Here is a 23,535-nt window from a genome sequence, read left to right on the forward strand (position 1 = left end):
GTGATGCTATGTGGAGGCCTTGAAAGGCACTCCCACCCTGTTTCCCTGTTGCCTTCTGTGCCCTAACCCCACCCTTGTGACACCCCCACGTCCCCTGGTAATTGTTCTCTGATACTTCTTTCCCCGCCCTGCTCATCCCACATACCTAACCCAAAGCCCCAGACACTTGCTTTTGCCTTTGCCTCTGAACTCCGTGTGAGTGTGCTCACACGTGGCAGAAATAAACATCTCTGTGAAACCCTTGCAAAGGCCATTTCTGTTTCTTCACCTGTTTCACCTCAACAAGAACCCTGACCACAACAATGCTAAGGCTGCAGAGTTGTAAAGCCTGAGATGTATGAAAACTTGTAACTTCTCGTTTCTGGGCAAGCTGATATCAGTAAGCCATGCAGCGCATGGATGCTCCAGTGTCCTGTGTTACAGAAGAGTCTCATCAAGTGTGTCTGATAGTGCTAAAATAGTGTTGCTTTTTCTTTAGTTTGATAGATGAGCATAATTTGTATTGACATGTGTTTTGAAACCTGCGTGTCTTTGCATATATACTGCTGCAAAGGTAAAGCTGTGGGTCTGATCAGGGACTCTCCCAGCTAAGGAAGAGTTTGTCCTCTGTGTGTTACTTGTGTGTAAGTGGTTAGAGCTTCTGATCTTGATAAAGAGTGTGGCTCCAATGTGACAAACGGTGTAAAAAAATGAATGTAGTTAATATCTCCTTCAGCTTCTAAGGGCTTAGGATTGTGAGATGTTTGTGAAACATGAAAAAAAAAAGAGAACTTGATCATCTTCACAGCATAATTTTGCAGATTTTTCATTAAGGTAATGCTTGTTAATGAAATGTAGGTCAGTGTCACAAGGTGCTGCCTTCTACCCCTGATTCTCTGGCTGTGGCATGGGGCTGGAATGGGAGGTCTCTTGATTGGAGAATGTGAAGACATGCATGGACGGTATGGATTTCAGGAAGTCTGGAGAAGCTGTTTTGTGGATGTGCTGGAGAGGTGATTCTAACTGTGATGGAGTAGGTATATACTACTTGCTGCTGCCTTTGGACTCTGTTTGCCACCATGCATGATTACCTCATCCTAACACTTTTAATGGAGTCTTGGAGAGGTTTGGAGCTGCCACCTGTAAAGAAGCAGATTGCTTTAACAGGTATAGCAGTCTGTCTCCTGAAATCAAAACTTTTTGTCTCTTTAAGCTCTTAAATATCTTAGAAGTTTTGATCACCAACAATCTATGCAGCCTGTCTCCCTCAGCATTCTAGTGTGCTCTGGAGAAGCTGGTGGTGAGAAGGGACTTGAGACATCTTGTATTGTTCAGTGTTGCTTCTTGGAGTAGTTCTGAGTTATTTTCATCACAGCAGAATTGTTGATATCACCCTTTTTAATCCAAGATGGAAGCTTTCCAATTCTAGGTCTTTTCTGGTGAGGCAGAGAGAGCTGCTATGTAAGTATGAGAGCAAAATATTTTCTTGGGGAGAAGGGAAGAAAACAATAGCTCGGCTGCCCTTCTGGCTAACCATGTTTTTGCGAGGCAAAGTACAGACAGGATTTTCCACCCTCCTTGGCTCCAGATGCAGTAAAGAAATTGAAAGTGCTGAGTTAGGTATTCTACTCCACCCCTGAGAGCTCTAGGTCCAGGATGGTAAGCATATTTGGGAGTAGTTCCCCAAATTCATATTGTAATCAGCCTATTAATGGCTGGCTTGGTCCCACCCCCAGCACTTTGGCTATAACTTTTCTTCTGGGAGACTTGACTGCCAAAACAAATGTTCTCTTTGGCATTGATTCAGGAGCTTGGAGAGGGAGGTAAAAATTAAATAGAAGTCTTGATGAGTGTGGTGCAAAGTCTCAGCTCACTGACTGCTCTGCTGCTCCTGGTAGGAAGGGTTGTTTTCTGGTCATATGTGTGGGTAAAGAGCAGGGAGCATCAGAGATGGCAGGAAAGCCTGGGAAAAGGCGGGAGGTTGGATGGGAATGGTGGTGCAACTTGGAAAGCAGCAACAAAGAGAAACAAAGCACAAGAGTCAATAACATTTCAGTTGAAAGGCCAGTTGTTTTGTGAGTGGAGGCTTGGATTTGCAGCTTTGGTTTTTCCTTATAAATAGAGATGCTGATGGCACTTGTCATCCGGAGTTCAATACTGTCTTTATGGCTCAGAAGCTGTGTAGGAAGGATCTTGCTGGAGAAACCTCTCCTTTTCTGTAGTAAGGTGCTAACCATATTGCCTTCCTATCCAGTGAATACTGTTTCCCACCCTAGAGATTTGCTAGTCTAGACAGCTCAAGAAAATTAATGTCATGTAATACATGTAATTACTGATCTGTCACATAGGCTGAATGTTGGGCTGCGGTATAGTTAGTCTTGGTTTTCTGAAGCAGGTATATGAGGAGCAGGGCTGTAGTAGTTCATCTTGTGTCGGGCTGTTTAAAGGAGTAGGAGTTTCAATCTTCTTTTCTGTCTGTTGTGGTTTACCCCAGCTGGCAAGTACCACACAGCCCCTTGCTCACACCTTGCTCTGTAGGATGGGGATGAGAATCAGAAAAAAGGTAAAGTATTTTGATGGGTTTAGATAAGAACAGTTTAATATTTTAATTAATGTAAAATATAATACTAATTATAATGACAGTGTTAATAGTAATTTTAATGAAGAGGGGAGAGAGAGGGAAATGAAAGCCAAGGAAAGCAAGTGGTTCTCAATACAGTTGCTCTCCACCCACTGACTGATGCCCAGCCCCTTCCCAGGCTCCTGGCCAGCTGTCCTCAGTTGATAACACTGAGCATGATGTTCTGTGGTATGGAATATCCCTTTGGCCAGTTTGAGTCAGGTGTCCTAGCTGTGTTCCCTCCCAGCTTCTTGTACAACTCGTCACTGAATGGCAGAAAATGGGAAACTGAAAAGTCCTTGACTTAGAGTAAGCAGTACTTAGCAACAACCCAAACATCAGTTTACTAGGAAGAAAAGTAACACAATCCTGGGGAAAACCAGGACACTGTCCTTTCTGGTGTGGTCTTACCTTTATGAACCAGGTGGCTAGGATGGTGGTGGGGAAGCCTGTGTACACGTTTGGAATCATGGTTCAGGTTTTGCAGATGGCTGTGAACTGGTCAGTGTTTTCTTATCAATCTAATCAAGAGAAGCTTGGTACTCAGAAATAGCAGTTCTGTGTGGTGAAAGTGTGCTTGAACATTCTCTGTACCCCTGTTACTCATTCCGTCTGCGTGGGTGTTTGCTGAATTGTGGTTTATAAATTTAGGAAGGGAACAGCTGCTTCCTCAAAACAAGTACCTGTCTCTGAAAACCCTGTACCTTCCCTGCAGGAATTACCAATACCTTATGGAGAGACCTGGTGGCTTGCACGCACTCACAAAAGAAAGGAGATGCAGACATGATATGTGGAAGGGGAGCATGCTCAGCCTGTCTCCCATCTGCTTTGGGTGTTTGTTGGACCTGTTTCTTATAAAGCTGATCTCTAGGTTGTCAGTATTTACTGATTAATCTGATGAGTGCTCTCTTGTCAGGCATCCCTTGATGCCGCTGGAACTTTGTTCACTGCTTGAGGGAGTATGTGGAGGGCTAAGGAGTGGGAATAGGCTTCTCCATATTTCAGTTTGCATTTGTAAGCCTTGACATCTGATCTTGCTGCTCAAATATGCCTCCCCGTGTCAAGGGTACTAATGAAGAGCACAAGATCAGGGTTTGAACTGTACAGAGTGCTCTTGTCTGGAGTTGTCAACCCTTATGCTGTTTTAAAATCTTTCTACTCCTCAAAAGCAAAGCTTCCATGGAATATAGATAGCTTGGTTTCTGTTTCTAGCATGGTTGTAACCATGAGTTTAGGCAGTTGGATCTCTTCTCTCAGCAAGAGCTGCTGAAATCTTGATGGTTTCTGGTGAAGAACTGACCACACACGTACTCTTCTAGGATATTTCCAGTCGGGCAGTCAGAAGGGACTGCAGGACAAGTATTGGTGTACGATAGTGCAGTGCTGCACCTGCCGAGACATTGTAAATCCTGCTGGAGACACTCCAGGCTTTTCCTTCTCCCCTGTGTGCAGTTTGTTTCCCTGTGTGTTCCCAGGGGCTTGACCCTCCTTTCTCCTTCGGGTTTCTTCAACCTTACTATCTTCTGTAGTGATGCACACTGATGAAACAGATTGAGCTGATGAGTTTTTACCTTGTTCTGTAGCAAAACATACTATTAACTGTCCTGCTGGTTTGATTACAGGAACTTGCTAGAACATCATGTTACACAGAATTTGCAGACTGGTTTTGTTGCCAGAGCCTCCGGCCAGTGTGAAATTAACCTTGTTCTTGAATACATTTTTCCTGTCCTGAAATCTGTATAAGGTGTCCTAATGCCCATTTGTGTGAGTTTCTCCCGCCCATCACCAAACGGGATGAGCGCAAACATTGATCAATCTCCCCACCCAAGAAGTTCTGGGATAGCCAGCTAAAGGGGTGTTAATTGCATCTGCAAGTGTGAAGCTCCTGGGGGAGCTGAGGGATCTCCTCCAAAGCAGCTTCTTTAGCACTGAGAGGTGTCAGACTTGTAGCCCCTAACCCACTGTCTCTCCAGCAGCATTTCACAGAACTGCATTTACAACCACCTTTTTGCAACTCATCATCTCTGCATCTTCTTGCAACTCATCTGGACTGCTTTTCCATGCTCCCGGTCCTAAACTTGCAGAACTTGTGTTCACAGTGGGCAGTTGAGCATTAGCCCCTTTCAAACACCCCATGCACGAAGTAGTCATGGAATAGGGAAGAAAGCTCTGACTTGTGTATGAACTCATAATGACTTATATGGAAAGAGATTTTCCAGCCATATTCTTAACCATTTTTAGTCACAAGACATACTTTTCCCCTGCCTGTGTCTGCTGCCTCACTTCTGGAGGATGGTGCTGCAGATATATGATTGCTCCAGCCAGGAGGGTACCCATGGAATTGCAGAAGGGAATTTTCCACTAGCCTCTGAAAAAAAAATAATTCTGTTCCCTGCTGATTAGGGAGCAGTCTCTTTTGATGTTCCAGATGAGTTATGGGAATGATACCTTGTTTTATTTTACAAGGGTCTGTTTGGTGGTGCAAGGGGTTTGTTGCCAGCAAAGTTCAGCTGGGACTTATGACATGGGTCAGAGCAACACCTCCTTAAGAGGCTGCTTGTTGTGACAGAAGTGAACAGCAAGCTCCAGCAAAGCCAGGTACTCTCATTGGAGGTGAGGGGAAAGTTTAGGCTGGACCATAAGTATTGACAACATGCACAAATTGTCTGGGAGTTTCTGATACAATAAAGTCTGTCTCTGAAGTCTTGGAGGGTGTGCTTTTCTGAAAGGAGCATGCTTTCTGAGCGTCTTACCTTTCTCCATACAGTTTCCAGATTTTACATATGGCTTTTCATATGGAACTGCTTCTCCTTTTGATAAAGGGGAGAGAGCTGGGGGAACTGAAGTGCTCACATCTTTGTGCCCTTCTCCCTTTCTTGATCTTGATCCTTGATCACCCCCAGCACCCTCTGTGCACACACCATCTCTCCTCTCCTCCCACCCAAAGCAGCATGAGCTGAGTGCACCAGACACCAGGCCAGGTACCAGTCTTGTGCTCCTGCAGATGCACTAGGCAGCAAGGGCAAGTGGTGCAGGCTGATTGTTACACCCTGGAGCAGTCTTGCATTTTTGGAATACTTAATACTTTAAAAGTTTATGCCAGCCTATTTGCAGGTGAAGTGCCTGCTGTCAATTATTAACCCACATGGCCAGTACAGTGTTACTTGCTCCTTGGTGAGGAGCTGCTTGGCTTTGTCTTTCTGAAAGAGATGGTGTGGAGGGAATGCCATTGGGTTCCTCTGCAGGGATTTCCTTTCTTATTGGCTTGTCTTTCAAAACCGACACTGTCCAGAACTCCAGGAATGGTATGCACTCCAGCCTGCCCTGTACTTAGGGAGTTTGTCATGGAATTTCTGTTCCACTGCTGTCCGTGCCCTGTGAAGTGCCTGTGTGTGCCACCCACAGAGACAGATGGCCTCCCTAAGCTGCTGAACAAACTTTGTGGCTATGAAGGTACTTTTATCTTCAAATGCTGCAAAAAAAAAAAATCCACCCCTTCAACCTTTGATGTCTGTTTCTTGTGGTGAATGATGAAATACAAATATTCTGCAAAGAAGTGAGCTGTGTGCCCTTTGGGGTAAAAGAAGAGGCTCACATTTTGCTAAGAGGACAAGGAATTGTGAATTTACAGTTCTCATGTAGCACAACAAGTAAAGTCCAATAAATATGGAATCCAATTCCTGACTTTACCCTGAGAAAGTAAAGAAAAGTTAATAGGGAGCTGTGTCGTAGTAATATAATTTTTAAAAAAAAATTAATGGCAATAAAATTGAGGGCAATATTTTCACTTAAAACTTGATTGCCCCTCCAGTACATGCTTAAATGAACTTCAGTGCTTAAATTTCTTTTGTTCAGTGTAGGTCAAGTGGGGACATCAGCTGACAGTGTGGGGAGAGCTATTCCCTGGTTGACAGGAAAACAGATTTCTGGCACAGCAGTAAGGACCTTGGCTGTGGTTGGGAGCTTCAGACTGCTGACTCTGGCTTGCATTTCTCTAGTCCTGGTAGAGGGTTATCTGCATCCTTGCTGGGGCTGGATTTTTTTCTCAACTTGGAACTGTAGGTCATGTCCCTGTGGCCCCAGTGTTGTTCGTGGGGTTGCTGAGTGCTCGTTATAAAATCAGGTGGCTCATGCTTGTGCAAAGCTTGCTGGGGTGGAGCTTTGTGAGGGATGCTGTGTGGTGGAGGGATGCTGTGCAGGGAGGACTAGGCTGTAGTTTGAGAGCTGATACCCCTCTATGTGCAAAGGTCTCCTAGTGGCTAACATGGATGCTGCCTCTTCAGGCCTCTCTGCATAGGCTTGCAGGAGAGCAACATGCCCAGGTGTTTGGAGAGGAATCCTAGAACAAGTAAAAGCTACTCTATTGACTCAAAAGACAGCTTCATTCGAAGTCGTGCCACATTAATCCCGTCCCCATCTGGGAGTCAAAGAAGAGATGGTCCTCTTTCCGGAGAGAGCATCTGACCAGGCAGCTGTAGAATCAAGAATACTGATGTTTTGTGGATGCAGCATCTAAATGTAAAATCGAATTACAGCACTAGAGTTTCGCTGCCAGTAGAAGCTTTGAACACTTTATTTCCTTGGAATTCAAGCTATACTTCATAGCTTTGACTTAAAAGAAGAACCTTAAATCAGCAACTAACTCCTTTTCCCATCCTCATAAGAGCTACGAACAAAAAGCCCCACGCTTAGTTACTTCGTAACTATTAATGTGGCTTGAAGAATTCCTTGTCTAAAGACTGGCCTTATTTGAAGCATGAACAGACTTTAAATTATCTCATGTAAATGCAGACTCTTAGAAACTTTTTGCCATGCCTGCCAGTTCCTGCATATACTTTTTTTTTCATTTGACCTCAAATTAATCAGAGGCATAGCATGCATGTATGCTGGGAAGAGGAAATATGTTGCTGTCATGGATTATGCTGCTCCCAGGAACTGGAAATGGTAATCTAGGGTCCCATATGTTGCTGTCTTATGCAGGGTTCTTGGGTGCTTGAGCAGGACACAAGATTGAGCTGGAAGCTGATAGGTACCCTGTAGCTCAGGGCTTGGGTGTGTCTGGTATTTCATCCCATGTGTCTGCACTAAGTGCCTGTCTCAGCTCACCCTTGCATGCAGGGTAAGCTCATGATTTTGCTCCTAACTCCTGTGTTCAGAACGTAAAGCACACCTTGGTATTGTTCTATCCCCCTGACTTGTCCTTAAATCCTAAATACAACCTCAAGTGTGTAGAAACTTTTTTAAGAGGTTACACTTCCCTCAGAAATACTCGATACACCCCTCAATTATATAAATGTTTGTTCATAGTTCCACATCACTTCTTAAGTTAATGCTGCTGCAGAAAAAAATCCTGTCAGCAGCCTGATCCTTCTTCACCCCTCCCAAATATCCATGTAGTTTTGCAGTTTGTGTGTATTTTTCTACTTGGATTATTTTGCTCAGCTTAATTTCTGCGGTCTTCTTAACTATCCTTGTGATGTTTAATGGTTGCAAGGGCTTTTGGTGGCAGAGGAAAGGTTTGGCGGAGCTGAGGGAAATATGCAGGATAGAATTCTCTCATGGCCATGGACTGATATTCAACTTGCCATTGGCCAGAACGCCCAGGTCCCTTTTTGTGGCACTGCTTTCCAGCATCTCATTCCTCAGACTGTCTGTACATCCAGAATTGCTCCATCCCAGGTGCAGAAACTGCCACTTCCCATTGTTGAACTTCACATGGTTGGTAATTGCCCAGCCCTGCAATTTGTGCAGGTCTCTCTGCAGGGCCTCCCTTCTTTCAAGGGTATCAGCTGTTCCTCCCAGTTTTGTATCATCTCCAAAATTGCTTAATATCTCTGCCAGTCCTGTGTCCAAGGCATTTATGAAGATGTTGAAGAGCACAGGGCTGAGGATGGAGCCCTATGAAACCGCACTAGTGACAGGTCTCCAGTCTGATGGCACACCGTTTACTATAACCCTGTGTGCCTGATCCAGTTGCTCACCCATCACAAGATGTGTTTATCCAGCTGAATGCTGGACATCTTGTCCAGTAGGATCCTGTGAGAGACAGTACCAAAAGCTTTACTGAAATCCAAAAAGATTACACCAACTGGCTTCCCTTGATCAACTAGCTGGGTTACCTTGTCATGAAAGGAAATGAGGTTTGATAAGCAGCATTTTCCTCTCATGAAGCTGTGCTGACTGAGTGATGAATGTCTTGTCATCACATTTTCAGGTGTTTTTCAATACCTCCCAGAATAATCTTCTCCATCACTTTACCAGGCACTGAAGTGATACTGACAGGCGTGTAGTATCACGGGTCCTACTTCTTGCCCTTGAAAACTGGGACAGTGACTGCTCAAAAATCCTAAAGAGAGGCTTTGCAATGACATCTGCCAGCTCTTTGAGGAGTATTGCATGGATCCCATCAGGCCCCATAGATCCCTGCAGTCTGCGTGAGCCCTCCTTGGTGAGAAAGGGCTCTGTCTGCAAAAGTTTACTCCTCTGCTGAGCTTTGGGGAAAGGAGAACCTCCAGTCCTTGCTTCTCCTCCCCAGTCCATCTCACCTACAGGGGACCAGCCTTGGCCCAAGCATGAGGGATTGATCTTGAGCACTTCAGGTCTTGTCCTTGAAGACTGAGAGCTGGACATGGTGCACAAATGGATGGCAGCTTACTTCCCTGGATTTGGTTTATAGTCATATCTCCAGCTGTGAGACTGGACTTTGTAAATTATTATCTTGAGTCATGCAGATCTCCTTCCACAGGGCTCATTTGCCTCAATAATCTGCTCAGCTGTGCAAATGTTAACTGTAAAATTGACTTCAGCAGTGTCCCTGACTCTCAAATTGGTCAATGGGTCTGTGTCAGTTTAGGTGTGGACAAGTGGATCCCTTTGGACTGCTGGCAGCTGGATGCAACACTCACAGTGCCTGGGAAAACCAACTTGTCCCTGCTTTGTCAACACCTGTGTGTTTCTGGGGTGCCTGTATCTACCATGCTATGCAGGTTTGTGGGGAAAGCTCAGCAGCAGCTTCTTCCCATCACCTTTTCACTTAAATTGTTCCCTTTGTGTTCTTCTCTCATTGCTTTCCTTCCCAAACTGCCAATTTGCTCAATAGATGAACAAAGCCTTTCACAGCTTTGGCTTTACTTTAGTGTGGCAGACAATAGCTGGTAGTTTGCTTGTGGCTTTTTTTCTCATGAATAAGCAAGATAGTATTCTCATTAGCTCCCTTGAGGATACCCCCACCACTTGGCAAAACCATATCAGGAGACAAATGTTTGGTGTGCTAGCAGTGCCTTTGGAAAACTCCTTGCTGAGCTCTATATCCTAGATCCAGTAGCTGCTGCTCTCCAGGTCCAGATAAACTACTAGTGGCTCCTGAGGGTGCTGGGTTGGGCTTGAGGTCTGGATGTCTGGCCAGGTGTTTTGGTTCACTGCAGGTGTCTGGGACATGGCAGATACATGGCAGGGCATGGGCAGCTCCTTTGTCTCTCATCTTGTCTGTGTTGCAGCAGACCCTGGAGCAATGAGATGCTGGTAGCAAGTGTTCTCTTTCTATTTGATGAGAAGGTAGGGCCTTCGCCTGTTTGAATCTGTTGTATGGCATCAAAGGGAAGTGCATGTCTAGTTTGAGAGCTGTTGGAGCATCTGCATGTGGTTATTGGTGTCTGAGGAACTGGCTTAAATGCAGCCCAAGCTGTGAGTGCCTGAAAGCTGCTGTTGTGCCCTGGCTAATCCATGAGCTATACAGGTTGGATTTAGTGGTTCTGCTAGGTATCCGTATGCTTGACAACACCTCCCCACACATGCTGCTCCCCTTGGAGAGGTGGTCATGGCTTAAGAGGATGTGGACAGTTTGCATTGGAGCCTGCTCTCCTGGCATCTGGCTTCCTCAGCCTTCTGAGAGAGAAGTTTGTTGCACCACATGTTCAGGCTTTCACAAGCTGCTCTTTCAGATTCAGCTCCTGAAGCTGCTCTTGTTGTACACTCACCCATTCCTGTGGACGGACTGAGGCAACTGGGGCCGCATGGCTTTGCCACGTTAAACTCCCTTTGCTATTCTGTGAAGGGCTGGAAAGCAACCTTTCCAGTTACCTAGGCTGACCTGCTGCAATAAAGTCACCTGGAATTGTATACAGGGAACCTGGCAAGAAGCGTAGTCTCAGCAAGGGATTAAATCTTGCTTTTTTTCAAAGAGAGTCCTCTGCCTTCTGGAGGAAGCTCTTCTGGTGCTCCAGAACCTCCATTGCTTCTAAAACTCATGTTAGACTTTTACAGCTTATTTTATTTTCTGTCTGTTGCATATGATATTGGAGGTAACAAGCATCCTTATGATCTTTGCATCCCTTGGCACTGCATATCGTGAAACTGTGTTACTGAGGAGGGGAAGTGTGGTGGTGTCACAGCATCTCAACACAATGATTGTCCTTTCCTGGCAAATCGTATTGGACCTATTGCGCCACTCCTTGAGTGAGAGGACTTTGTTCTCCTCTTCCTCCTCACTACATATTACCAGTAGTGTTCTGGGGTTTTTTCCTAGTCTATTATGCTTGCTGCCAACTTCAGCTGTTGGAAATAAAAGGAAGGGCAGTGCAGCTGTTGGGAAGGCATTCATCAAGTTTTGAGTTCTGCCAATAAAGGTGGCTGGAGAAAACATTCAGGCTGTATGCTGCTACCCTAAAGACCAGTTAACTTCCTGAGGTATCAGGCTTGGAAGTTTCTCAGACGGAGAACTGCAGTGGGAGCATGTCATTTGGTTTACTGGAGTTTTCTAGCAGCTGGCTAAAACTTCATGCTTTGTACTTCTGTCGCTGGCCTTTATAGTGCTGGCCTGAGTGCTTTTATAGGATTCCTCAGGAAGGCTTAAGTAGCTTGTTTGGTTTGTTTGAAGTAAAAGAGTTGATTTCCCCCCAGCCCCCAAGTTTGGTTATACCCTCCTGTTGTCTCGGTTTGAAAGAGAGGTATGTTCTAAGGAAAGGCGAGAACCCCTTTCCTGAGATGCAGAGTGCAACCCCCTCCCTTTTAATTATTTTAGTTTCAAATCAGAGGCCTTCAGGCAGGAGATATGGGGATAGGAATAACAGTTCTTTACTGATATCTAACAAGGCAAAATAGCAGAAATAACAACAGCTGCAAAAATTGACAACAAAACAGAACAGGATAGCTCAGTTCCAGTCCCTTTTGGCCACAGGCCGTCTCCCTACGCTCAGTTCCCGGTGCTGTGGGGGCAGGGCAGGTCCCGCTCAGTCGAAGAGGGCTGGGTGATGGCGGCTGCCCAGGGGTGAGAGGGATGGGGGAGTGACTCCCCCCTCACGGTGTCGATCGTGGTGCTCGGCAGAGTGTCTGGAGGTAGTAGGATGAGGTGGGAGAGCAGCAGAGCGATGTCCAATGGCAGGGAACGTGGATCTCGGCGCTGGGATGGCAGTGGAGTTGCTACCTCGGAGCACGGGCCGTCCTCTCACTCTACGACCCAAGCGAGAGAGTCCCAGCCCGCTCCAGACTCCCGTCCCACCTTTCCTTTTTCCGGTCTCCCCCCCCACCCCCCTGCGAGAGAACATTATCGTTCCTAAGGTGTAGCCACAACTATTTAGCATAACAATGGGAGAAATTCCACAGAAAGAAAAGGGAACAATTCAACCCCCAACACCTGTAAAATCCTGTTTTTAAAAAATACTCACAGCTTCCCTTCAAAATTAACATTCAAATGTAACAGCAACGATAGTGGTAGACTTGGAGGGATCTTTTTCTTTTTCACCTGTACTGGAGGGTTTGGACTAAGCTGTTTTTGAGGTTTGAGGAAAACAAACCAAAAACCCTACCTGAAAATGAATTCTACTCTTCTCTCTCTCATTCAGAAAATTTATAATTGTTGAAATCCTGTCTACATCATCAGTGAACTATTGTATTGCTCAGCTGGTGTGTTGATTCTGATTTTTGTCTTGCAAAAGATGAGACTTAAAATGTCTGTTGGAAGGTAATGTGTCTCGGACTGCACAGGGCAGAAAAGGAGAGATCTGCGGTTAGATCTGTGCCGGTACTCTCCTTAAATTTATAGCAGTCATGTATTGTTCAAATGTCCAGTGTTGGATATAGATGGGGACACACTTTAAATTCCTGTCCTTTTCTTTGCATGTTGTTAAAAAAGACTGTGAGGGGAGAGAAGATGGAGATGGGTCACTGCAAAACTGGGGCAAACCTTGTGTGTGTTTGGGTTCCATATAAATTACACCATTAACAGATGGGTGTTCACTTCCTTGGGGGCAGCAGCTGTGCTGCAATCATGCTGACAAACTGCTATGACGAGGTTTTCTTCCCTTTCCTGATAAAGGTTTGACCTTGCAAATTCTTTTCCCTGCTTCACCTAACGCCAGAAGTTGGGTATCTAAAACAATTGCTCTGTCCCAGTTGCTCAGTGCCTGTTCCGGGGAGGGTGAGGATTGCACTTGCCTGCCTTAGCCAAGTGGAGATCTCAGTTGTGGTTGTCTGGCAAGAAAATGTGGTTTTCCTTTTCCTAGGAATTGCAGTCCTGTTCTCTTGACTATACCAAACTGAAATGCTCTTTTAGTTATGACGATGAAAAGGCATTTTTCTGCTCGGCTTGTTTGGCCACAGCTGCAGGAGAAGTTCCTTGTCTTGGCATCTCTGCCGAGATCTGATTTGGCCTCTGTTTACTGGAGAGGACAGAACTATAGCCAAGGCATTTGTGGTTCTGCCAGCACTGCAAAAGGCTTCTGCATGACTTTAGTCGTCTCGGGAGCCTTGCTCGGGAAGGACAGAGAATGCCAAATCCCTTGCATCTTGCCAGCTCATGGCCCCTGGTGTGGCAGTGCTGTACAGGTTCATCTACGTGTGCAGCCTGTGCTGGCCTCACCTGTAGCTATGACAGGCAGAGCAGGGAGACAGGTCTGCATAGAGGATGGTGGCAATCCCTTCTGTAATCATCTTTAGGGGGGATGTTGGTGTGGGAAGCATTCAATTGTCTATTTCCAGTTTTATGTCTAGTTCTGGTGACTTTGCTCTGGGAAAACAGTCCAAAAGGGTGAAGGAACAGGAACTTGAGCCCTAGCTCTGTGCTCTGGCAAAAGTGTATGAGAAAGGAAAAAAGGGATTTTTCTGGGAGGGAGGTGTGAATCAGGCGAGGGAAGGCAGAGCAGTCCTCTGAGCCTGTTGGATGTGAGCTGACAGCACTTCTAGAGAGTACAAAGTGCTGTGGATGAGCAGCTCAGTGCCCTAGGAGACCTCAGTATCTCTTGCAGTAGGAAGGCTTGATGCAATTGTAGGCTGGAGACATCTGGTGAGGGAAAGCTGGCTCTCCTTGGAAGGCTGTGTTGTGAAATCTTTTCTTACCTTTTCTTTGAGGTGCCAAACTTCCCAATTGGCTGTGGCAAGAGTTTAATGTGCCCAGAGAACTTGGCTTATTTTGATGCGGTGTCTGTTTTGAAGAACGTTGAGAAAAATGTTGTTTGGAGGAAAGGTGTCTGTGCTGGGAGCCATTTCATTAAATAACCCCAGGCTTCCTCCGTTAGCACAGCAGTCATCAAACCTCTGACTATCTCTGTATTTTAGGGGTGTGTGGCTCACTCTAAACCCTGATGCTGCAAGATCTTCATCCATAGCAAGAATGCTCTGGTAGCAAACAGCTCAGCTCTTTCTGGATGTGTACACAGACCTGTTGCAAAAGTTTGGGGCACTCCTCTGCCCTCGATGATTCTCAGTGGCTGCTGGTGTCTGGTATAGTACCATGACAAGCTACATTTCTGGCTTAGCAGGAAAGCAGAAAACTGCTAAAACTGTGTGAGTGACAGGTGCATGGAGGTGTGGCCTCACTTTTTAATCTTTTTTTTCTCCCTTTATTTTTTATTTTCACCACCGTTTCCCACCACTTCATAAAACTCAAACCTCTTTTCCTAGAAACCACCAGTGTACAAAGCCAGTATTTTGATGATATAAATAGGCTTTTTTCCTGGTGCTTTGCTTCAGTATAGTACTGGCCTGTTTTCCTAGAAATCCGCTAAGGAAGCCAATTTTGGTATTGGTGTACTTGTGTCACAGAAGGCAAATACAAAATAAAAATGGCCTCTGAAGTGCAGTGTATGGACTGCTAATATTCAAAATTTTTGTAGCAGCAAGTACTCAGACGAAACTGCTCTTGACTTACTGTTTTGAGAGAAAAAATAATTGCTAATTTTGTGTCGCATATCCCCTCCTCCACTTCCTTGGATGCCCTGTAAAAGTTAATTCCTTACTGTTAGTAAAGGGCTCTGCATTTCTCTGCTGCCAAGTGCCACTGGGGTATCCTGTGCTTGTGCTAGGTCTGCTCGTTTGTTTTCCCTCTTGGCAGCATGCTGTGACATGGCCTTCTTTAGGGGAGCAAAAATAATAATTAGAGACAAGCAACCCTCCAGCTGCACAAAACGCAAAGCAACGAAGCATAGAGCCTCACTGACACTGCCTGCAAGGAAAACTGTGTTTCCGGTAGGCTGCTGGATTGTGCAAGAGGTTTTCCTCTCGTGCCATAAGTTTTAAATCTGAACTGTTGCATGGAAATGCCATTTGTGTCCTGATTTTTGTACTCTGCCCATGGCGGGGGCGGACAGGGGGTGGGGTTAGAACTGAATGATATTTAAGGTCCTTTCCAATCCAAGCCTTTATACGATTATTTCTGTGTTTGTGTAATACAATTTTTCTGCGTTCTGGTGGTTTGCTACAATGCCTGGAATATGCTGGGCTGCCAGACCCTCTCGATGGGACGTGAGAACGATCTTCTAACCCCTTTCAGTACAGGCAATTAAGTATTGAGACTCTGTGTTCGTTCTCTTCCTCCCCCTTCCCATTCTTTCCAGGCACTGAACAAAAGAAAAGCTTCGGCCCAACTCGCTGAAATGAGGGGTGAATGAATGCAGTGACCGACATGGTGCTGAACTCTTCCCGAGACAGTGCTGCAGGGAAGCTGCTCCTCCAGGAAGGCTGCCGGTTTCCATTCGCGCTAAAGCTGCCGTGTTGGGTGGAGATGCGGCTTCCTGCAGCCCCTACACCTTGCTAGCAGGGCAGTAGAGGGTCTGCCCTGAAGTGGGCAGCCCAGAAAGCCTGGATTGCTGTCGGGAGACAGCAGACTTCCTTGGTGTTTGTTTCGCTGATGATGGCTCTTCCGGGCTGCTCTGGGTGCTGCCATGCCTGCAGTTGCCCTCCTCCTGGTGTGTGGTGTTGCACAAGAGTGTTGGGTGCTCTTCTGCTGTGCTCGGGGTGCTGTGCATGTTCGGAGCGTGGGCTCTTGTTGCTTTGCAGGACCCGTGTGGGGCAGGGCTGGCCGTCCTGCGCAGGGCAGGGTGAGGCTTCCCCTTGATGTGGGTGAAGGGGTTGAGCACCACAGCTCAGGAGGCTCTGATTCAGCCTCTTCCTTGCTCTTGTGAATGTTTGAGACCCTTTTAATTTGCTTGTCTGCAGCTTCTAATTTTATTTTTTTTTCCTGCAACAGAGAATTTGAAGTGTTGTAGTTGTATCTGTCTTCCTAACCTGCCATGCAGGACTAGGGTGGGATGGACTACATGGGAGACAGAAGTGGGCTGGTAGAAATTCAGGAAACTGATGCTTATTACATTCCTCTTCCATAGAGAAGACCCCTCTGTGTGACTGGGCTATCTCGTGTGGGATTGAGTCTGTACTGGATTTGCGTCAGCAACAAATGTCCGGGCTTTAATTTTCAGGACAATGATTGTTGCTTGCTGCAATGTAAAATTTTTGTTGTGTTTGGACTTGGAGTGCACATGCCAACAAATTGGTGGGAAGGTTATTTTATGAGGGAATGGAAGGGATATTAGGTGGGGAAAGCTGGCATCCTGATGATAATGTTGGTGGGGTCCAGGTAAAATGTTTAGGTGTAAAATAAATTATTCTCTGCTGTGATGCATTGTGTTTTGTCCTAATAGAGCTAGTTGGTCAGTGGAGCTCCCAAATATTTCCCAATGCTGGGATGGAAGTTCCAGTGCTGTTTGAAATGAGTACACTGTATTAACGGAGAATAACTGCTCATTTTTATCTTTCTGTTTTGAGTTGGTCTGGTTTTCCAAACATTGTGTTTTGTGGTGAAACTCTATGGAGTTTTATCTTCCTGGGAAGCAGAGACGGAAAAACTTGATAATGTTTGAATGCAATCAGAAGGGGGAATATGTGCTGCTGCCACATGATTACTTTTATGAAATTTTGTTTATAGGCTGCAGCAAATTCTCAGTAGAAATCAGAAGCATGGCAGGGATAAATATAACGGCTTTCACCTGTTCTGTGTCAGCATCTACGTGTGTCTGGCAGTGGGTCAGTCTGTATTACTTCATGGAAGGAGAATTGTTTTCTTGGTTAACTAGTGGCTCTTTATCACAAATCAGTAGCTAAGTGCATAAATGGAGTTGCTTTTTGCCAAATGTAAGGTGAGGAAATATGGAGTGGCAACTGAAAGGTAAAGCTTCTTTAAGACACTCTAGCTGGATCCAAAAGAACCCTCTAAACGATCCTAAGGATGGAATTTTCATCAAAAGCTAAATTAATCATCTCAAAGGTACACAGCAAATGAATGGTGATGTACCATAATACTGACTAATGAAGCTACTCAGTGAACAAGTCTGGGTTTGTTCTTCTTTCTCAGAATCTCTTGAACGGGCTGGCATCTGTGCTTAATTCACTGAGCAGTGGGAGTGTAGCAGCTGTAGAGTGAGTATGGTGGGGGGGGTGTGTGTGTATGTATATGTGTTTAAATTACTTGGGTGTGATGCAGAAGTTTCAATATTAGCACAAAGCACAGCAAAATTTAAATTGCTCCCCGAGGAACACACGCAGGATCTGCGGTAGCGCTGAGCACTGGATTTAGGGCTTGATTTGTTCATGCCTTCTTTTCGCACATTATAGTCCTTGTAATGTTTTCTTCCTATGTTGTAACATGTATGAGAGCACTTTGTTGCTTTTCTTCGGAGAGATCTTGTTGGTAAGTGTGACCTTTCCAATTCACTGGCAACAAATGTGTTGGCAATTGTTAATTTTGAACGCACAAAAACTATTTTTAGTGTGGGTCCTTGGCAAACTCCAGTTGGTTGAATGGGTCATCTTGGTGATTTGCTGAGAATGCCCCTGCCAGTTGAGTGCCATGCTGAGGCACAGAGCCAGAGCAGCATGGAGAGAGCTCAGTCCTATTCCCACATTTTTAAACACCAGAGCTCAGGCTTGTTTTGAAGTGCTGCCCTATTTGTTGGTAACAGGGCCCACAGACATCTCTCTCTCTTCATTGTCAAAAGGATTGCAAAGGAAGATAATTCTGGGTTGAGCCTTTCCTGCTTCTGGCGCATGTTTATTTTGTGTGTTTGTTTTGCTCCCATGTGTCATCATTTTATGTAGAGGCATCCCTTCATAGGGATGGAGGGAGTGTTACTACTCCTCATTCTGTCCCTAGCCAGAGATTTAACAAGCAATACTGAGGTAATCCTATATCTGGCAGCCTATCTTGCTGTGAAAGCTGAAGAGATCACACTCTTGTCAGTGCTGGAATGGAGGAGGTCTGAGGAGCTGCAAGGTGAGGCTGGAAATGACACAGAAGGAAAAGTATCCATCCTGACCTGGTCCCTCCATCCAGGCTGGCCAGCTACAGCAAAAACCGTGTGGTGTTCTGGCCTTCTGCCTGCGTAAGGTCTCTGCACACAATGGTTGTACTGCCAAGGTGGGCTGAGCCCTTGTTCTGTAATTTCCCATGCTGCAGGCAGCCTCGTGCTTCACTTTGTGCTGCCGTTGTTTAGGGATTTCTTGTCATCCTCCTATTGAGCTGAGGCAGAGATACTTACCTTGCATCTCAAGTGAAAGTTCAGGTCCTAGAAAGAGTAATTAATATTCTGTGTATTGCACGGTCCTATAGGCTTGACAACTGTGTTCCAAATAATATCACTATTCTTCCTTCCTTTTTTTAAAAATATATTTTATGGAAACAAGAGAACTTGTTTTGATCTGAGAGAATTAGTCTTATTTTGTTTTTTCTTCTTTCCTCAGCATCCAACGAGCTGCACTGGTGGTTCTGGAAAATTACTACCGAGATTTTACAGTCTACAACCCAGCCTTGTTAACAGCCTCCAAATCCCGAGCAGCCAAGCACATGGCTGGCCTGAAAGTCTACAATGTTGATGGTAGTGGCTGAGACCGGGTGGGATGGGGAGGGGCTGGATTTGCTTTATGCTTTGTTATGCACACATTCTCACCTTTTTGCTTTGCCAAATCCTTGTCTCTTGCTGGAAATCTTTCTAGCAGTGCTGAGTTTGCCAGTTCCAGATGACTTTACAGATGTGTTTATCCCACAATAAGGCTTTTGTCTTTGCCAGGTGAAATGGCCACATGGGCTTAATTGTCATGTGGTTTGACACTTTTTAGCACCACTGCTTGTTTCCAGCAGCCTCTGCTTTTTGTCACCCTTGAGTCTCTCTTTAGCTGTGATAGTACAATAAACACAACTTTTAACTTAAATGAGTTCCCCAGTCCTCTATTGTGCTGCTTTCACATGCAACTTTCAGGAAAGAGAAGGAGCCACGGTATAAGCAGCAGTTGCTGATGAAAGTGATTCTCATCAGCCTGCAGCCTCAGCATTAAATGAGCTATGCCTGGCTCACCCATGGCCATGGAAATTCACACACAGATAACAATCCCCATTGAGCTTTGCTGTTCTACGTTTTCAAGCTTTGGGGCTTTTGAAAATTGGATGGATGGATGGATGGATGGATGGATGGATGGATGGATGGATGGATGGATGGATGAATGTGGATGCTCAAAGCAGTGAAAACTGGACTTAATCATTTGACACTCTTATGCCTAATCAGTGAAAATAGAGTGTGCCCAGCAGCCTTTATAGAGGTGCGCATTGCTTTGGAAGAGTCGAAGTTGAGTAGTAAAGTTTTTATGGTGAAGATTGCTGAAGTTGAGTGACAAAATGTGGTAAAGGCACATCCTGCCCATGAATTTTTTACTATTGAAGGGCTTTGAGAGCTGGGAAGAGGAGATTGACGGGACTTAGCTGGACAAGGTGTCTCTGTGTGCATGGTGTGGAGACTGGAATATGAAGAATATCTGTCATATAGAAAAACAAGAGATGTGATCATTTCACTTTCAACACCCTATGGGTGTAGAATATTTTGTTTTCATTTTCCCTTTTGATTCATTTGTTTGTTTGGATTTTTTCATTTTTCGGGAGTTTCAAAGACCTTATCCTAAAGTCTTCTCCAACCTCATGCAGCACTCCTGAGTCCATTGTGAGCTACTCAGGAACGGGAGGTGGAACTTCTTTGTTGCTGTGTGACTTATTATAAGAGGCCTCTGGGGAGCTCAGCGACCTGGAGCCGGCAAACAGGGATGTGGACACAGCAGTTTGCGCAGCGGTTCACGCAGGCAGGGCAAGCAGGCAGGGTTGCAGGTCTTCTTGCTAGTTAGGTATGCTGTGTGTTGTTTGAGCTGTTTCTGTTGGCTGCTTGATTTTGGGCTTTCTCCTAGTAATGGTTTTAACTAGGTCGAAATCTTTGGTTGGTACAAGTGTTTGTGACCAAGTGGAGCCCTCCAAAAAGGATGTGTCTGTACAGACCCATTCCTGCCTGGAGTGTTTGAGCTTATCAGTGGTTTCAGGGGGTGTTGTGGAGGACGCCTGCCTACGGTGTGAACAGGTGAACGACCTCCTTTCACTGGTGGCCGAGCTTAGGGAGGAAGTTGAAAGATTAAGGAGTATCAGGGATAGTGAAAGGGAAATAGACTGGTGGAGTTCAGCCCTTACATCTTCAAGGGAGGCCCACCAAGAGTCAGAGGACTCATATGCCTCTCACTCTCGGGCGATAGAAGGGCACCTGGTAGACGAAGGGGAGTGGAAATGCATCCCTGCTCAGGGAGGTAATAATAAAAATTCCTCCTGCCTCCCGTCCCCTAGCCAGGTGCCACTTCAGAATAGGTATGAGGCCCTGGAACTAGAGAGCCAGCCAGATTATTTAGAAGAAAATTATCTGCCCAGTGAGCCTCCCGATTATGACTCATCTAAAAGAAGGATTACCACCTCTAACATCAAGAGGAAAAGAAGGGCAATCGTAGTGGGTGATTCCCTTCTGAGGGAAACAGAGGGCCCTGTATTTCCATCGGACCCATCTCACACGGAGGTCTGCTGCCTCCCCGGGGCCGGGGTACAAAATATCACTGAGAGACTTCCTAGGCTGATTCAGCCTTCTGATTATTACCCACTATTGATACTCCAGGCTGGCAGTGATGAGATTGAAAAGAGGAGTGTCCAGGCAATTAAAAGAGACCTTAGGGCACTGGGTCAAGTGGTTGATAGGACAGGAGCACAGATAGTGTTCTGCTCAGTCCCCTTGGTCGCAGAGAAAAATGATCAAAGAAATAGGAGAACTCACATCATTGACAAGTGGCTCAAGGCTTGGTGTCATCGGCAAAATTTCGGATTCTTTGATCACGGGGCAACTTTTACGGCACCTGCTCTACTGGAACCAGATGGGATCCATCTCTCTGTTAAGGGCAGAAGGTTTTTAGCTCATGACCTGGCAGGCGTTGTTGAGAGGGCTTTAAACTAGGTCTGAAGGGGAAAGGGGATGCAACTGGGCTGTCTGAAAGCAGGCCCAAGGGTGGTAAGCCTGAGCTAGGGGTGAAGTCAGTAGCCCAGCTGAGGTGCATGTATACCAATGCATGCAGCATGGGTAACAAACAGGAAGAGCTGGAGGCCATGGTGCAACAGCAGAACTATGGTGTAGTTGCCATCACAGAAACATGGTGGGATGACTCACATAGTTGGAGCACTGTACTGAATGGCTACAAGCTCTTCAGAAGAGACAGGAAAGGGAGAAGAGGTGGAGGGGTGGCCCTTTATATTAAGGAGGCTTTTGACACCATAGGTATTGAAACTAATGGAGTTTAATGCCTATGGATAAGAGTTAAGTGGAAGGCCAACAAGGCTGACATCCTACTGGGAGTCTGTTATCGTCCACCCAGCCAGGTAGAAGAGACAACTTATTCTATAAGCAGCCAGGTGCTGTTTCAGGATCATCAGCCCTTGTTCTTGTAGGTGACTTCAACCTACCAGACATCTGGGAACTTAATACAGCAGAAAAGAGGCAGTCCAGGAAATTTTTAGAGTGTATGGAGGACAACTTTTTGTCACAGCTGGTGGGCGGGCCCACCAGAGGAGGGACTACATTAGACCTGCTGTTTTCAAATAGAGATGGGCTGGTGGGAGATGTGGTGGTTGGAGGCCGCTTGGGGCAGAGCGATCATGAAATTGTAGAGTTCTCAATACTTGGTGAAATCAGGAGGAACACCAATAAGACTCTTACATTGGACTTCCAGAGTGCAGACTTTGGCCTACTTAGGAGACTTATTCAGAGAGTTCCTTGGGAAGCAGCCCTTAAAAACAGAGGAGTCCAGGATAGGTGGGCGTGCTTCCAAACAGAGATCTTGAGGGCACAGGAACAGACTGTCCCTGTGTACCGAAAGACAAGTCGATGAGGTAAACGTCCAGCTTGGATAGGCAAGGAGGTCTTGAAGGAACTTAGGAATAAAAGGAGGATGTATCATCTTTGGAAGGAGGGTCAGGTCTCTCAGGAAGTATTTAAGGGGGCTGCTAGAGCGTGTAGGAAAAATATTAGGGAGGCCAAAGCTCAGTTTGAACTTAAAATGGTGACTTCTGTAAAGGATAATAAAACATGTTTTTACAAATATATTAATGGTAAATGGAAGGGTAAGACCAACCTTTGTTCTTTACTGGATGAGAGAGGGAACTTAGTGACTGCAGGTGAGGAGAAGGCAGAAGTGCTTAACACCTTCTTTGCCTCAGTCTTTAGTGGGAAGATGGCTTGTCCCCAGGACAGCTGTCCTCTTGGGTTGGTTGATGGTGCCAGGGAACAGGATGGTCCCCCCATTATCCAAGAGGAGGCAGTCAGAGAACTTCTGAGATGCTTGGATATTCACAAATCAATGGGACTAGATGGGATCCACCCCAGGGTGATGAGGGAGCTGGCAGATGAGCTTGCAAAGCCACTCTCCATCATTTACCAACAGTCCTGGCTCACTGGCGAGGTTCCAGATGCCTGGAAGCTGGCCAATGTGACGCCCAGTACCTGGCAAGATAATGGAGCAACTTATACTGAGCAGCATCTACAGGATGGCCAGGGTATCAGACCCAGCCGGCATGGGTTTAGGAGGGGTAGGTCATGTTTGACCAACCTGATCTCCTTTTATGACCATGTGACCCGCCTGGTGGATGCAGGAATGGCTGTGGATGTTGTCTATTTGGACTTCAGCAAGGCCTTTGACACTGTCTCCCACAGCATACTCCTGGAAGAGCTGGCAGCCCACGGCTTGGACAGGAGCACTCTTTGCTGGGTTAAGAACTGGCTGAATGGCCGGGCCCAGAGAGTGGTGGTGAACGGTGCTACATCCAGCTGGGGATCAGCCACCAGTGGTGTCCCTCAGGGGTCTGTGCTGGGGCCAGTTCTGTTCAATATATTTATTGATGACATGGATGAGGGGATTGAGTCTTTCATTAGTAAATTTACAGATGACACTAAGTTGGGAGCATGTGTCAGTCTGATGGAAGGTAGGATGGCTCTGCAGAGAGACCTGGAACGTTTGGATGAATGGGCGGAGTCTAACAAGTTTAATGAAGTTTAATAAGTCCGAGTGACGAGTCCTGTGTTTTGGCCACAATAACCCCCTGCAGCGTTATAGGTTGGGGACAGTGTGGCTGGACAGTGCCCGGGCAGAAAGGGACCTGGGAGTACTGGTCGACAGCCGGCTGAACATGAGCCAGCAGTGTGCCCTGGTGGCCAAGAAGGCCAACGGCATCCTGGCCTGTATCAGGAATAGTGTGGCCAGCAGGAGCAGGGAAGTCATTCTTCCCCTGTACTCGGCACTAGTGAGGCCACATCTTGAGTACTGTGTCTAGTTAT

General features: G+C 46.0%; 1 protein-coding gene across 1 annotated transcript in view; it reads left to right on the top strand.

Annotated features, from left to right (window-relative positions):
• VANGL1 (VANGL planar cell polarity protein 1) overlaps window positions 1–23,535 on the top strand; it is a 50,715-nt gene that overhangs the window by 15,288 nt on the left and 11,892 nt on the right. Inside the window, exon 5 of the mRNA XM_014890291.2 lies at window positions 18,605–18,738. Within this exon, the coding sequence (XP_014745777.1) occupies window positions 18,605–18,738 (134 nt within the window). The remainder of the gene's footprint in view (window positions 1–18,604; window positions 18,739–23,535) is intronic.

The sequence above is a fragment of the Sturnus vulgaris genome, chromosome 2 (genome assembly GCF_052056855.1).
Source record: "Sturnus vulgaris isolate bStuVul1 chromosome 2, bStuVul1.hap1, whole genome shotgun sequence".
NCBI classification, from domain to species: Eukaryota; Metazoa; Chordata; class Aves; order Passeriformes; family Sturnidae; genus Sturnus; species Sturnus vulgaris.